General features: G+C 40.8%; 1 protein-coding gene across 1 annotated transcript in view; it reads left to right on the top strand.

The window, feature by feature from the left end:
* Positions 1-1,442: 1,442 nt before the first annotated feature.
* Positions 1,443-17,508, top strand: part of LOC149224359 (SEC12-like protein 2) — a 163,823-nt gene continuing 147,757 nt past the window's right edge. Inside the window, exon 1 of the mRNA XM_089388165.1 lies at positions 1,443-1,516. Within this exon, the coding sequence (XP_089244291.1) occupies positions 1,443-1,516 (74 nt within the window). The remainder of the gene's footprint in view (positions 1,517-17,508) is intronic.

Below are 17,508 nucleotides of genomic sequence, written 5' to 3' on the forward strand. Positions count from 1 at the left end.
TGATCATGATCACTACCTTCAGTATCAGTTGCAACACTTGCAGAACCCTCTTCATAGCTTGCATTACTACTTATTGTCACTGAAGAATTAATTGAGTATGTCATACGTTGTGGGCTATTTGCTTTGTTGGCATAAAATGATGTTGCTGGTGCACTCGACAGTAGGGCCCTGAACATGCCTCGAGAATTTTGAATATCCATTTGGCGCAAAGCTTGGTGAAATATTGGTTGTTGATGTTGATCTTGTGGGTTTCTTACCATTCTCAGCAGCAGGCTTGTCTTCAGGCTCAGCCATTGTGTTTTTTGAAGCAGTCTCACCTACATCCTTCATATCTGTGCATTGCTTTATACCTTCTTCAGGAATAGTTAATATCACCATCTCACTGGTAGCAAGAGTTAGTTGCTCCTTAATCCTCTTCTGAGCAATCTCAACAGAGGTGTCACTGCCATTCCACTCCATCATCATTATCATCAGCTTCATCATTATGGCCTTCTTGGCTAGCTCGAGGAGATTGATCATCCTCATCAGGAGATTTCTTCTTTGAAAACTTTGAATTCATATCATGGCTTTTCTTCTTCTTAGGGGAATACAGCGACGTCCATGCTTTTGCCTTTGCCTTAGTTTCACTTGTACTCGACTTGTTTTTCTTACAGCTAGCCAAAAAAATCGTCCATATACTTGCGTTTTGTTGTGCACTCTTAACATCAGGTTCAAGGGGTTGATCCCCATCATTTTGCTTGGATGTTGCAGCCTTGTTGTTAAAATTTTCAAATTCTGTAAGAACCACTCTGTTCCAATATTGCAATTGTTTTATAGCTTCCATTTGCTGCCCTTCCAGCTTTCTGCAAGACTCTGCTTGCTCTTTGCAAAAAAGTTTGTCCAGCTGCTCCATCTTCAAACACCATCTAGGCTGGCAGTATCTCTGTTTTGATATCACTGTAGTGGTTTAGGGAGACTTTTGCCCTAGGGTTGCTATTCTTGAATAGGGTTACAATAGATCAACAAAATTATTTGACAACAATATTCATTTATTCAACAAGACAACATTGCGATAGCACAAGATTTCTCAGTAATAAATACCACTGGCTACCATATAATTCTTTCAAACAGTAGGTTCTTTCAACCACTAAATTATTATCCTGATTTCAAGATCAGTATGCAGTTCACCAGATACTTCTGCTGTGATTATACTAAGTGAACTTATGCTGGCAGCAACGCAATGCCTGTACTAATTCACTGTGGGTACAATCAGAGATTAAAACTCGTGCTATACAAACCCTAACTAGATGCTGTAGGGAAAGTCATTGTCCAGCCACATGAGAGGGTATGGAAATGCCTTGATGGATGTCATAGTAAGCTTGTGTGGATGCCCTAGCTGAGATTGTTGATTGAGCATTGAACAATTCTTGACCAGTCGCAGAGATAGTCTGGATTGGGCTGAAATGCCTCGTGCAAATGCCCTAGTCGAGCTGACTGATCATGACTTTTCCTGCAGTGATATCGTTCCTTGCATTTGGTATTGGACCCACTATAGGCCACAAATGCCTTGACTTAAACTATGTGGTTCAGGTTCTTGTAATCGATTGGATTTCAAATTTTGTTTCGTGCCATCTCAAGTGACTCGCGGGTTTACTAATTTATGATAACATTATTTGATATGACTGGCTGATTGGGATAGGGTTTAGAACTACCCTCGCCGCCTACTAACCACTTCAGTTCAGATTTCTGTTGCAGTGCCGCACTGTTCTGCCACCCAAAATTGACTGCAGAAAACTCACTCATAGACTTGATTCCATTGTTCCTGAATAGGGCTTATTGACCAACGAAAACACCAGAGAGCACTTGCTCAAAGGCCTCAGAGAACTCGGATTACCAACCCTAAATGGTTATGGTGCCTCAAACCTCGGACCGTGCTATAAGGGGACTTGGTTGTTTCAGCCTTCAGGAGAAGAGTTGACTGTCTCAGGACTACGCTTTCTTCATAAACTTGCAGCTGAAAGTCTCATCTAGCCTTAGGTTTATCTTGCTGCCTCAGGGCTTCAAATCGGTCATGAATTAACCTCAAGGATTTCGTGCAACTTCAGCTGCTCCTAGGGAATTCCTTGTGCCAGAAAAAAGAAAGAAAATAATAAAATAAAACTAACTAGGGTGGAATCTTTCACCACCGAAATTAGTAGGGAAAAAGGGTTCTTAAAACCCTCAGTGCCATAGGCTCAAAGAAAACATAGATGAATGAATCCAATGATGATCCAAATGAATTCAACCCTCTTGTATTTATAGATTTCTTTGAGGGGACCTTCCTCCTTAATTGATTGAGTGAGGTTCACACAAAACCCCCAACATTGGGTTCCTTAGTCCAGCTGCCCCAAAACTTTCCCAAACATTGGGTATTTTGGGGTTTTCCCCTTTATCAAGGATTATAGCCTACTGTGATCGATAGGCTGCTTTGTCTCTTGGACAATTAATTTCTTGGGAACATTACACTCTGAGGGTTTTAAGACCCTTTTTTTTCTCTTGACTAGTTTCGGTGGAGGTGATCCCACCCTAAGGCCCCCTTTTCTCTCTGTCCTGTTACACCGTGTTTTCCAAGAGTACGTCAGATTTTTTTTGGCCAAGAGGAACCTCTCTGTGGTATTAATTTGGTCAACGAGATTTCAATGGTTAACCTGAGACAACAAAGGTTATATTGGTCACCGAATCCTGTTTTAGCACGACGAAGGAGCAACCCATCTTAGTTGAGGGAGCAAAGGGAATCTAGGGCTCACCTGCGGCCTGTTTACCTCCCTGAAGTCGTTTTGGATAGTGGAGCAGTGCTTTAAAGTCCTTGAGGCAAGGAAACAAAACGTAACCATTCTTGAGGTAGTTTTAAGACAGTGAGGGTAGTTTTGAACTTCCTGAGGCCCTGTCCCAGTGAGGGAGACTTGTTGAAGGACGCTACCATGAATCAGTTGTAGCCGCGAGTCATTTGAGGAAGTACGGAACAATTTTTGAATCCCACTGGTTATAAAAAATTTGAGTCTGCATAGCACAAGTCAACACAACCAAGGTCTTTGGTGGATATTAGTACCAGACTTGAAGGGCGAATAACCACACATAAGGACAATGACCAGTTAGCAAGCTCGGGAAGGGCATTACTGTTAAACTTACACTATTTGTAGTGAGGGATTGTCACTATTGTGAAGGCTATATAACCAGGATTTTGGTGTAATAGCCCTAGAGCAAGCTACTGAATTGGAATTAACTATGATTTATTGAAGTTTGCTAAAGTCTACTGCAGGCTATATGATTTATTCCCTTTATCTGTTTAACAATTGAAAGAAGGTTGTGTAAGCTAGTCAATTTATTTTGGGATTTTTTATAGCCCTATGTTGAAAATAATAGTGAGAAAGGTCCTTCTTTGAGTTGTGCCTTAGTCAAAGTGATCACAAGGAATCTTTCCTTAACATGCACAAGTTCCTAAAAGTTAGGACGAGTTCCTAAAAATTAGGACGAGTTCCTAAAATTCATGACGAGTTCATGAAGCAGTTTTACTCATGCGAATAGTTGGAGGCTCAGTTATTTGTCTCCTAGTGCAAGTTAGCTTTGGAAAAAAATAAGTGACCAGTCTCAAAGGTTATTTATGTCTAGGACGAGTTGCATGAGTCAGTTAGACTCGGTTAGCTAGTCAATCACATGTCGGAGTTCCAAAAATAAACTTTCCAAATCTTAGATGGGTCAAAAAGCTTATAAGGAGGATGAAGGCACATAATTAATAATTGTTTTATGAGCAGGAGTTGGTGAGACAAAGCAATAGAGAGCACAAGTTTTTGTGTGTGTGAGATTGTGAGAGGAAGAGCATGCAAGAGAAGGTTTTTGTGCAGCTTTGGGGAGGAATTTCCCTTGGGATTGGCGCAAGGATTTAGGTAGAATCCCCAAAATAATAGGAGTAACCTATGCACATAGAAATAGGGAGGCAGGATCAAGCTATTTGCAAGTGTTTCAAGCCTAGTTTAGGCAGGGAGAACCATTGTGTTTTTTGTTGAGACAATATTGTATTATAAGAGATCTATTGCTCATTCTTCTATCAATAAAATTCTCAAACAAGCAAAGGGTTTTCCCAGTTGGGTTCCCTAGAACTTTTTTTGTCTTGATTATTTAGTGACTGTGTTCATTTATGTTCCTATTTCGCTACAAATAAGTAGAGAAAATCTGTGTCCCAATGAAAAGAACCTAGTTTTCAGATTGTTCATTAGAGCAGTTGTAGATTTTCGTAGATTTTCTATATGATATCAAAGCGTGAATAAACACATTCATCACAAGTGCAAATTCATCAAAGAGGAAGGATATCTGATTTGAAGTAGTTGTAGCCACTATAGGAGTCTTTTCAAGAGGAGGAGGACAAGTTATTTTGGGTTCTTTCTGTGCTTGAAGAAGGCTGAGTTTAGGGCAATTGCAGGTACATGTTGGGGTCAAATCTGTGCATAGTCTTGGGTTCCAATTCTCTCAAGAATTAACCGTAGGTTCTGTGCAATTTTTTGGGAAGAGGTTGAGCTCTTGTATCCTAGTGTTGTAGGTCACGTAAGGGCTAACTAGGATATGGAATAGGGGCCAAGTAACTCTCAAGGTCAATGCATAAGTAGTGCTAGGTAGAAGAGAGGAATTTTAGTTTTTGTAGCATCAGATGGTGTTCTAGTCTCAAACTTTGTGGAGAGGCTAAAACATAGGAGTTCTCCAAAACCTAGAAATCATTTTTGGAAATTCCACCTAGAGATGACTCAATTAAATTAATTGATCACAATTAAAAATTTCAAGTCTAACTTAGGAAAAATGGTTAATTAATAGCAATTAATTGAGAAAGGTGAGAATTTTCTATAAACTCACACAGATCGACTTGGAGATTATTTCAACCATTGATTAAGTTCTAATCATGGCCATTGGAGTCCCAACTGGAGATTATAAGAGGAGGTCAATGGGTAGATGGAGAACATACACACACTAGTTGCAGATACTCAATGATCTAGGCAGTTTGATTCTCCAGTGCAGGTGATTTAGCAAGAGAGATCGTGTAGCAAGTGTTGGAGGGGCAGTTCAGCCTCGAGGATTGAGCGAATTTTCTCATTACAATTACGCAGATCAGGCGAGTATAGAAAGATCAGCCGTGAGGGCGCCGAAAGGTCTACGCAAGGGTTGGACGACTAGTTTTTCAGAGGGAGCTTGTAATTGAGATTTTGCCAATATTTCTCTTGTAGTGGATTGCCAGTTTTGGGCATTCAGTTGTACTCAAAATAAAATAAACCCTTAGCTGCTGCATCGATTTTCTTGCATTGGGTTTTGTCGGGGACTTTTGTCCAAAAATAACTGTGACAAGTTTTATGTGTGTGTGCTAGCATTTCTCAGTTTCCAGTATTTTTATTTCTGCTACGTTTATTTATTTGGTGAAGAAATTGCAGTGTGATTAATTCGATATTAATCAAAAAAATTAATACACTGAATAATCAATGAAGATAATTAATTCTAGTTGTTCCATTTCAAGGAATTTTCACATGATATCAGATTTCAGAGTGACAGTTGCAGACTAGTTGTTAAAATTGGCAACTAGGGCCAAATTCCATATGGGTCATCTTATTTATGGCAGCTGATATTTTTCTTGGATCCCTTTCATCGAGAGGTGTAGGATTGATTTAAAGATCATCCGATTCTGATAAGTATTCATGGAGTTATGAATTTAATTGTGTTATAAGACAATTCGTCAAGATTGGCCAGCAACCAAATAAACCCCACATGTGCTCAACGTTTTAGTATAAAAGGAGATGACTTGAGAGTCATTTCTCACACACACTTCTATCTTGATTTCTCTTCACTTGTCTTGGGTTTTAGTGGAAGAGAAATCTAGGAGTGGAAGCCCTAGATGTTGGAGGAAAAGAAGGTAGCCCTAATGCTACAAGGAGGATAGCCCTGGTATCTAGGTAGTCAAGTGAGAAGCCCTAGGACGCAGTCGAGTAAGAAGCCCTAGGATGCAGTTAAGTGAGAATCCCTAGGACGCAGTCAAGTAAGAAGCCCTAAGATGCAGTCAAGTGAGAAGCCCTAACGCAGTCAAGTTTATGGGTCATGGTGAGGGTTTGCTGTAGGTGACAACGTGGTAAGTAAGGGTTGTTCCAAGTGCGTATTGATGGGAAGATTACGCCAAGGAACCGCTGTGTGGACAACAGAGTCTTAGACGCTGTATAAAGGGTCAAAGGAACAACGTGGAGGCTGCCCTATACAGCGTGAAGGCACTGTAGGGACAACGTGACCTTAGCCGCAATATGAAGGACCAGAAGGATAGCGTGGACGTTGCCCTAGACAACGTGAAGGAGATATAGGGACAGTGTGGCCTTAGCCTCAATTAAACAAGGCCTAAAGGAATAACGTAGGTATGGAGGATTATTCCCTTGGAGAACCGCAGTCTTTAGAAGGCTGCCTTGCTGATTTGTATGGAGGATAAGGGCTGTAGGATGATGCCCTATCTAGTGATGCAATGTAGTAGCGCAGTGAAACAACACATGGCAGCAAGGGTACATGGTGCTGCTCAGCAAGTAAGGTGACTAATACATCAGTGCTAAGGCTACATGGTGCGGCTAACTAGTGCAACAAAGTAAATAGGACAACAAGGTACATAGTGTTGTATAGATGCATAGGACAACAAGGTACATAGTGCTGTATAGATGCATGGGACAACAAGGTACATAGTGTTGTATAGATACATGGCACTGCTGTGACATGGTAGCAAAGGCACATGGGACAACAGCAAGCATGGACAACATCAAGCATGGTGAAGCATGGACAGCATGGCAAGCATGGTGCAACATGGAAAGCATGGACAACATGGCAAGCATGGTGCAGCATGGAAAGCACGAACAACATGGATAGCAGTGGCAAGCATGGTGCTGCAAGCATATGAGACATGTTGTATGACAACATGGTTATGACACATGGGACAACAGTGCAGCATAAGGTGCAGCTGTATGATGTGTACAACATGGTCATAAGGTCCAACATTGTGATGATGGGTGCAACATGGTGCAACACGGTGAGGTGCAACATGATGACGAGATGCAAACTATGATAGGTGAAGGAGTCACCTTGGAGAATCAGTTGAAGCAACATGTCTTCAATTGATCTCATGTATCATCTTCCTAGAGATGATCTATCCTCTTATCTGGATAAGTCAAAGTGTTGACTTCTGTTGTAAATGTACTATCTCTCTCTCTCTCTCTGCTGAACTATTGAAGAACATATAAGAAGAATTGATCAAGGGTTTCCCCACATTGGGGTTTGTCCCTGGCTAGCGCCACATCTTGCATCCTCTTGTCTTGGCTTGTCTTCTGTGATTTATGTTTATGTTCTATCTGCAGTTTACTTTAATGCTGATGTGATTGCTAATCTGGAAAAGATATTGAGCTAACTGTGAAAATTGAAATAAATTTCTCTAAGCATAGAACATACCTAAAATTAACATGGTATCGGAGCTGAGGTGAAGACAAAGCCCAAGAAAGAGTGAAAGAGCAATCACCGAAGACAGTTGGGAAATGACAAAAGGATCAATGGATTCCTCATCCCTCTTTAAATTCACTGAGGGTGAAATCGAAGCAGAGAATATTATCAGAATGGCGCAGCGGAAGCTTCTGATGGCCTACCTAAAGATCACTTCAATGGGAAGTCTGGATCTAAGGGTGGAAGGAAAGGCAAATGCCTTGTTTGTAATAAGTTCAACCATTATGCAAAGGAGTGTCCGAATGGTAGGGACACATCACTTGATGATGATAACAATCATTCCAGGGACATCTTCAATGATCAGAGGAATGACAGGTAATGCAGGTCATCAAGGAAACGACTGGCTCTTCAAGAAAGCAAGGAACCCTAGGTATGAAGAATCAAATGTTGTTTCTGGTAAGATAAAGAAGCGTTATCTTGTATTTGCCCTCTCCTTCAGACTCTTTGGGAATTTGGCATATTGATTGTAGTGCTTCAAGGCACTTCATCAGATAGAAGGGTGCTCTCTCTAATATGGTAGAGATGGAAACAATCGTGGGATTATACTTGGAGTCAATGCCACCTATCACCGAAATGGTGTAGGGAATGTTACCCCTCAATTGAATGAGGGTAACTCGATTCATTTATAGAATCTCTTTTATGTACCCGATCACAAGAAGAACCTGGTGTCCATTTCGACAATGGAAGTCAAAGGTTTCAGGGTGGCATTCATCGATGGAAAGGTATGTGTTCGAAAATAGAATTTTCAAAGATGCTTTTTCAAATGGGTTCAAGGTTGGCAATTTGTATCAAGTTGCAGGATGGTCCATTGGGGATCATGTCAATTGACATATCTCATCTATAACACCAGAGGTCTACTTATGGGGCCCTACCCGATGTGAGTCAGATGGTTACATGGATGCCTGAATTCAAGAAGGGCATGAAGGTACATGTTTGAGATGTACCGAAGGAAAATCTTACAAGGGGACCATTCCCCTTATGTAGCAGGTCCACAGGTTTGGAACAACCGGAGGGGTTTGAGATTCATGATCGAGAATCTCATGTATACAGGTGCAGACCCTCTCATTTGCAGAAGTAAGAGGGAGTTGGATTCCGGATGTGGAATGGTAAACTGCAAGCTAGTGACTACCTCGAGGATCTTAACTTTTAGAAGTTATATGGTAGTGATGACGGACCAGATTTGGGAAATGCATCTGAGTTTCATAAACTCATTCGCATTGATGTTCTTTGTGAACTTCCGTCCAGACAAATGTTTTATAGTTGGCATAATGAGCTCATATATGGTTGAGCCTCATGGGATTGGTGCCAAGAGTCTTTGAGATATCTTCGGGGTGCAATCTCTCATGAATTGAGATACACTGCCGGAAATGTGAAGCTGCATGATTATTTGAATGCTGACTGGGCAGGCAGTGTGGAGGATCGCAAGAGCACTTCCAAGTGCTAGTTCTCTTTGGGTTCTGTTCAATATCTTGGATGAGCAGGAAGCAAAAGTCGGTTGCTATAAGCACCGCTGAGATCGAATACATAGCTATGAGTATGATCTCGTGTGATGCTGCCTGGTTGTGGAAGCTCTTCAGCGAACCATTTGCACACATGATGAATACCATCGTGATCCTCTGTGACAACCAGGGGGGATGCGATTGTTGAGGAATCCCATATTCTATGATTGCTCTAGCAGATAGACATCAGATATTACCTTATTTGGGATATGGTACATCGATGAGCGAGGAGGCTCCATCGCATTGAGACTGATGTACAGGTCGCAGGCATTTTGTCAAAGCCCCCAGGAAAGGTCAAATTTGTGACTTTCCCGAACGACTTGGAGTTGTTGAGAGACTTTTGAGGGTCCTGCATATTGCATGCATTGAGCTCTGGGAGCTCCGGGGGGCTTGGGGTACTTATTGGAGCAACCAGCGACCATAGGGCGACTCACCCTCCCCTAATGGTGCACTGTGCACAGGGTGAATGGCTCAGCCTTCCCTGTGATACCCCGTGGTGACTTAGGGACATGATGAATGGTTCTCCTGTCGAGGCATCCTACCCATGCAGTCTGGGACTCATGGTAAGTACCTCTCATCTGGCCAATGAGTAGGGAAATGGGATTAGGGACCATAGTAGTACTATTGATGGACGCATCGTTGTATCTACTGTACTCCCTATGCTAGGATGACCTCCATTGATATGGGATCAATATGAGTGGTTTGAGACACTCTCTTGTGATATTGATCTGGGATCAATGAAATTGACTTCAGATCAGTAAGAATGGTATGACACACTCTCTTCATATGGAATTGACTTCGGGTCAGTAGAGAATGGTATGAGACATTCTTGATCAATTCTTCTTCTTCATGGTTCAGCAGAGCAGAGCAGAGCTCAGCAAAGCAGAGCAGAGCAGAGTAGAGCAGTGCAGGGCACTGATGACAGAGATAGTACAGTCGGACAGATGGATCAACGGATGGAGGTCTCCCTAGTTGAGAGGGAGTGTTAAAATTGGCTACTAGGGTCAAACTCCATATGGGTCATCTTATTTATGGCAGCTGATATTTTTCTTGGATCCCTCTCATCGAGAGGTGTAGAATTGATCTAAAGATCATCTGATTCCGATAAGTATTCATGGAGTTATGAATTTAATTGTGTTATAAGACAATTCATCAAGGTCGGCCGGCAACCCAATGTTGCATGAAGCGGGGACAAAACAGGGTCGTTTTTTGGAAGCGGGGACGCGGAAGCGTCATTTTCCAAAAATCTAGGGAGCGAAGCGTCTGCTATATATATATATTTATATTTTTTTGCATTTATACTCAAAACAAACATCCCAAATACCAAATTAGCTGTAGAAGACATGAAAACATGCATATTTTTGCATAAATCAAGATAGATATAGCATCCATTGTACATTAATGATAATTATTTGAGCATCAACCATTTAGATGCATCAACCATCTAGAATCTAGATTCTTCTCCTCTTGTCTAGCCTTTGCCTTTACCTCGATTGTCTAGGGATATTAGTCAACATTGCCCAATTTTGATCAAACTACCTAACCCAAGACTTAAAATATGGTAGAAAAAGCTTAACATGCTTGATGGATGATTTTGACCTGATTGAAAGGTAATTTTTTGCTAAGGGCGTGACAAAGTTGTTCAAAAATTAACACCACCAACACTAGGGTACATATAGGGCTTGGTGCTCTTGATTAAATGCTAATCGCATACCTTCATACTTGATATAATCTAATGAAATGCCACAATCCCATTGATCCCGAATTCCTGAAAACTGTTAAGTCTACTAAATTTTGAATAGGATATGAAATTCTATTTTCTCTATATGAAGTCCAATGACGCTGGAACCACTCTCAAACATCCTGAGTCATTTTATGGTAATGTTAAAAATTTAAGTAAAAGGATGAAAATGAAAAATAAAGGAGAATGTCACTTTTACTTTCAGAATTTAACATTACCATGAGGGAGCATCTGCTATATTTATAATTTTTTTTTTGCATTTTTTTATAATTTTTGTTTTTTTTGTTTTTTTGTTTGTCTTCGGAAGCTTGATGCTTCGTACGGCGAAGCGCCGTCTGAAACGAGTTTAAGAAAAACCGAAACGCAGTTCGGAAAAAACCGAAACGCGTTTTAGGCAGACGCTTCCTGAAATTTCCAAGAAGCGCCGAAACGCGTTTCGGTTTTTCTGGAGCACGTTTCGGGAGGCGCTTCCCCCATGCATCCTTACGGACAACATTTTCAGGGTTAGATCCGGGGGGGGAAAGTTTCCTGCAACATTGCAGCAACCAAATAAACCCCACATGTGCTCAACGTTTTAGTATAAAAGGAGATGACTTGAGAGTCATTTCTCACACACACTTCTATCTTGATTTCTCTCCACTTGTCTTGAGCTTTAGTGGAAGAGACTTAACTAGGGCCGTAATTCATAGAAGTTGGTGCACCGGACGAGGTGTTTCAGTGAGTAAAGAAGTCTTCTTTCAAGAGGTATGTATTTCCTTCCATGTTGATGGTTTGCTAGATTGATGGTGTTTAGTTTGGGACAAGTTTGGTGGAAGCTTAAGATCAGATTGGTGGGCTGCTAGAAGGTGTCTATTGAGCCCTAAGTTCAGTCCTTGTGAAGGGCTACAAGACTAATAGGAGAGGCCGAATTGTTGGAGTTGAACTTTGAAGGACTAAAGGGCAACCAAGAGGGCTAGCGAATCAACCCTAGTTCACAAGTGTTAGAGAGCTCTCTGGGAAGTAGGATGGTGTACCAAGGATTGAGGGTAGATCACTGTTTATAGGGAGCATCGGATTTCATTCCATGGAAAGGGAGGATCGCGATAGTTTTGGAGGATAATAGGATGGGGAAATTTGTGAAGTAGGCCATACCACCACCATAAGATCCCCAACAATTGACCCAAAATACTAAGAATGATATCAAGGCAAAGAGGATTATTCTAGAAGGGGTCAGAGATTATGAGACGTTCAAAACTATTTCAGAACTATATCAGAGTACCGGTGATATCAAGAAGCTTGCACTTAAAGAGAAGTTGAGGAGTATCTGAATGTGAAAGGATGAGCCCATCGTCACATATTTGTCAAGGTTCACTCAAGTACGAGATGAGCTGGGATAATAGAATTTTCGCCTGTTTTTCAGATATTTCCTGTGTAATAGAATTTTGGCTTGCGTGGGGTGTTTTAAGCCGAAAGGCTTACGATCGCTGTTTCCGATGAATTAGAAGGCTGAACGTCAGTAACATGGGGAGAATCATGCCTGCTATCATTGTCGAAAGGATGTGGTTGTCCATTAAATAAATAATGCCATCCCTGTGTATGCCTGCAATCATTAGAAAAGCAGCGCTGTTACGGTAAACAGGGAAGATGGATTCTTCATGGATCGTTTGGACCCAGCCATTGATTAAACGTGTCCTGTGAATATTAGAACGCCCGGATAGACAGAGGAAGCCATGGATTGGGAAGTCGAAGTGTCAAGCGAGCATTGAGGAAGCGGTAGAGCCTGCGGAGAGAGGAAGCCAAAGAGCCAGCGAGAAAGAGGAAATGAATGGACAGAGGCGCAGGAATGCATAAAAACAGCAAAAACAGAGGATTGCATAGTGTTGTTGTTGTGGTGAAGAACCAGTGTAGAGGCAACAGAAGCAGCGGAGGCTGTAGAGGCAGCAGAAGCAGCAGAACCAGTTTATACCAAGGTTGGGTTGGAGCCCAAGAGGTTGGAGCCTCAAAACTGAACAGGATTGAAATCTTTGGGAGTTGGTGCTCCTAAAGTCCAAGATTGGTGTCTTGGTGAAATAGAGTTGGTGCTCTGGAGGTTGGAGCCTCACTGAAGTCCAATTTGGAGCTTGGAAACTATTCACAATCAGATTTATACTTATGTTGTATTTAATTCATTGCACTGTCTTGAGTTTTAATAAAAGCATTTATTCCAATTTCTGATTTCTGTGTTCTGTGTATACATACATATCTATATATGTTTTTGGAAATCACTAGAACAAAAAGTAAGAAATACTGATTCACCCCCCCCCAGTATTTCCAACAATTGGTATCAGAGCCAGCTTCTTCATACTAGCCTAACAACTTGAAGAAGGATCCGCAGCCATGATGAGAAATCATGAAGCATAAGGAAAACCTCCTTTGTTTGATGGCACTAACTTTGGATTCTGGAAGAAAAGAATGACTTACTACTTAATGTCCCTTGGATATGAAGTTTGGCATTCTTGTCAAATTGAATACCAAACAACTTCCACTCTTCCAACAAACCAAGACGAGAGGAAAGCCTACATTGCAAATGCAAAGGCCATGAACTCCATCACTAGTGGAATCACTGATTCCTAGTTTACAAAAATCATGCACTGTAACTCTGCCAAAGAAATGTGGGAGGAGCTAGTTGGCTTGTACAATGGAGACTCAAAAGTCAAAAAGGCAAAGCTTCAAACTCACAGAAGACAATTTGAAAGTTTGAAGATGGAAGATGAAGAAGATATTGCAGCATACCTCCTTCGAGTAGCTGAAGTAGTAAATTCCCTGAAAGGATTGGACGAAAAGGTGGAAGAAAGTACCATTGTTCAAAAGGTATTAAGGTCTCTTCCAAACATATTTGACTCCAAAATAAGTGCTATAGAAGAAGCAAAGGATCTAGATACCCTCAAAATGGATGAACTCCATGGAATTCTCACTGCCTATGAAATGAGGAAAGGTGGCCCTAGCTCCAAAGATGCAGCATTCAAGGCCTCAAAGTCAAAGGAAGGGAAAGAAAGGAATGACTGTAGTGATGAGTCAGATGTGGAATCCGAATTGGCACAATATGTACGAAAGCTGAAGAGAGGATCTAAGCTTAAAGGCAAGTATCCTCTTATCTGTTTTAAATGTGGTAAAATAGGTCATTATGCAGAAAAATGTCCTCATAAACATGACAATGATGATGAAGGAAATTCTAAAAGAATGGCACACAAAAAGAAGGGGTTCAATAAGAAAAACTTCTTCTCCAAGCAAGATGAGTTTGATGAGGATGAGTTCATGGTCATCAAAAAGAAATTAGATGAGGAAAGTGATCATGATGAAAGCCAAGAAGCATTATTCATGGCACTCACAGATGATGATGACTTGGGGCTAGAAGGAAATGTGGATGAACTGTTAATAAGCGCCATTGAAGAAAATGAGAAACTACGGAACAAAATCATTTCTCTCAAAGTGGAAAATGAGGAAATAAGAAGGAGAGAATATCTCTTGGAAGCAAAGCTTAAAGAAAAAGAAGAGACTTGTGAAGAACGCGAGGCCGAAGTAGTGTCTCTGAGAAAGGAGTTGGAGCAAATTAAAAAGGGTTGTAAGAGCTCTCAAATACTTGAGACTATTTTGAAAAATCAAAAACCTCAACATGATAAGTCTGGAATAGGTTTCAAAGGAGAATCCTCAAGCACTAAGAATAGTGCGAAATGCTAGGCCGATGCACTTTCCTGCAATCCAAAAGATGAAAAAGTATGTTATCAAAAGTGCATCCCAGATTCCAAGAATGAAGAAAGAATTACTCTAAAGAAGAATGTGGAGTCGAATCATGGACACTACAGTAAATACAAACCTATACTCCACCAAGGGCCCATCAAAAGTCCAAAGAACGAGGGAGGAGTAATTCCCAGGAAGGAAATCAACTCAAACCGTGGTTGCTTCAAAACCATCTTTCTTGGACACTGCTTTCACTGTAAAAACTTCGGTCACCAAGCTAGACACTGTATGGCTCGCAGAAGTGAAAAGACAACGCAAAAGGACTGAGTAATCAACTCATATGCCCCCAAAAGGCAGGGACAAATCAAAACCTTCAATTCATTTGATCCCTTGACCAAATTTGATCTGATTTGCTCTTTTTGCTACAATAATGGACACTATGAACAAGACTGCCCACTCAAAGGAAGAAAGACGAGTAGCAAGAACTCCAGCATGGACAAATGCGGCCTGGCTCTATATGCTCGAAATAATGGAAACCAGTGGTTTGTAGACAGTGGGTGCTCCAGACACATGATAGGGGACAGAGGGAAGTTTGTCTCACTGAAGAAAAAGGAAGGGAATGTGTCTTTTGGAAACGGATCTGGCAGAATTGCAGGAAAAGGAATAGTTACTCTGATCAATGGAAAAGGAAAAGCTCAAGATGATCTTCTGGTTGACGGATTCAAACACAACCTTTTGAGTATCAGCCAAATCAGTGATCAAGGACATAAGGTTGTTTTCAGCACCAAAGACTGTGAAATAAGGAACTCTGTCTCAGGGAAACTTGTGGCAAAAGGGGTGAGAACACCAGACAACATTTAAATTCTGAACAAGATTCAGGAAAATAAATGCTACTTGAGTCAAACAGATGAGAGTTGGCTGTGGCACAAGCGACTTGGACATACAAGCTTCGAAAATCTGATCAATATCAGCAAGATCAAAGTTTTACAAGACATCCCAAGGGTGTTCAAACCAAATCAAGTAGTGTGTGGTCCATGTCAACATGGAAAGCAAACCATAACCAGCGACAAGACAAAGGAACACTGTACATCGAAGACCTTGGAGATCATCCAAGCTGATGTGTGTGGGCCAGCTAGAAATCAAGCACTCCAAGGAGAAAGGTACTTTGTGTTATTTGTTGATGATTATACTAGAATGATGTGGATATATTTCATAAAGTATAAATCTGAAACTTTTGAGTGTTTTAAGAATCTAAAAGCCCTTGTAGAAAATGAAAAATATTCAAAAATTAAGTGCCTTAGAACAAACAGAGGAGGAGAATTCACATCAAACGAGTTTAGTGAGTTTTGTAATATTCATGGAATTAAAAGGGAATTCTCAGTTGCTAGAACACCTCAGCAAAATGGGGTAGTTGAAAGACGAAACCGAACAGTCCAAAAGATGGCAAGAACCATGCTATTAGCAGCAGACCTACAACCTAAATTCTAGAGAGAAGCAGTAGGGACAACTGTCTATACACTGAATCGGACTCAATTAAGACCAAATTATGATAAAACTCCTTATGAGCTATGGAAAGGAAGACCTGCTTCAGTGAAGTACTTCAAGATATTTGGAAGCAAGTGCTTCATAAAAATAAATGATGGCTCACCTGGAAAGTTTGATTCTTGGGTTGATGAAGGGATATTTCTTGGATACTCTCCACGGAGCAAGGCTTACAAGTGCTACAATTATCGATTGAAGAAAATAGTGGAAAGCATTGATGTAAAGGTTGATGAAGATCTTCCAGAAAAAGAAATTGAAGAACATGAAGATGACTTTCTCCTTGAAGAAGAAGAACCTAAAGAAGAAAAGATAGATGATGAAGAAGAAGAAGAGAAAAGAGAACCACCTCATACCCCTTCAAAGATGAAGTATGTTGAAAGATATCATCCAGAAGAGCATATCATTGGCGATAAAGATGAAGGTGTGCAGACTCGAAGAAGGATATCAATCACACCCAAGAGAAAAGTCATTGCCCTCCTATCTATGATAGAACTAGAAACATTTGCAAAAGCAAGTAAGGATCCTCATTGGGTAAAAGCAATGGAAGAAGAAATGTTCCAAATTGAGAAGAACAAGACATGGGAGCTGGTACCTCGTCCAAAGGACAAAAACATAATAGGAACCAAATGGGTGTTCAAAAATAAAATGAATGAGGAAGGACAGGTTATCAGAAACAAGGCAAGACTTGTCTGCAAAGGCTATACACAAATTGAAGGAGTTGACTTTGAAGAGACATTTTCACCAGTGGCCCGTATGGAAGCTATCAGGATGTTCTTGGCATTTGCTTGCTTAAAAGGATTCAAAATCTATCAAATGGACGTGAAATCAGCATTCCTAAATGGGGAACTCAAAGAGGAAGTCTACATGGAGCAGCCAGAAGGTTTTGATCTAACTGCAGGAAAGGACCTAGTCTGTAAGTTGAAAAAGGCTTTGTATGGATTGAAACAAGCTCCTAGAGCTTGGTATGCAAGACTGGATAACTATCTCCAACAACAAGGCTTCAAAAAGGGAGTGGCTGGAAGCAATCTATACATAAAGACAGATCAAGGTAAGTTACTAGTTGCTCTTGTTTATGTCGATGATCTGATTTTTGCTAGTAATAATGATGAAATGAGCCATGAATTTTCTCAAAGCATGGCAAAAGAGTTTGAGATGTCAATGATAGGAGAGCTGTCCCACTTCCTTGGACTTCAAGTATCTCAAACCAGAGTAGGATTGTGTATATCTCAAGCCAAATATCTAAAAGACATGCTCAAAAAATATGGAATGGAGGATCGGAAAAGTACTAGTGGAAATGCATTCTTCCTAGGAGACTGTTTAGTATCCTGGCTCAGCAAAAAAGAGTCATCCATATCATTGTCCACAGCCGAAGCCGAGTATATTGCTGTAGCAGACTGTTATTCTCATATATAATGGATGAAGGAAGCTCTAAAAGATCTCGACATATGTACAGATCAACCGATTATCGTCTATTGTGAGAACACAAGCACTATCAGTATCAGCAAAAATCCAGTGATG

Source organism: Pinus tabuliformis, chromosome Q (genome assembly GCF_031772625.1).
Source record: "Pinus tabuliformis cultivar Carrire ecotype Pingquan chromosome Q, CPIR1, whole genome shotgun sequence".
Taxonomy (NCBI): Eukaryota; Viridiplantae; Streptophyta; class Pinopsida; order Pinales; family Pinaceae; genus Pinus; species Pinus tabuliformis.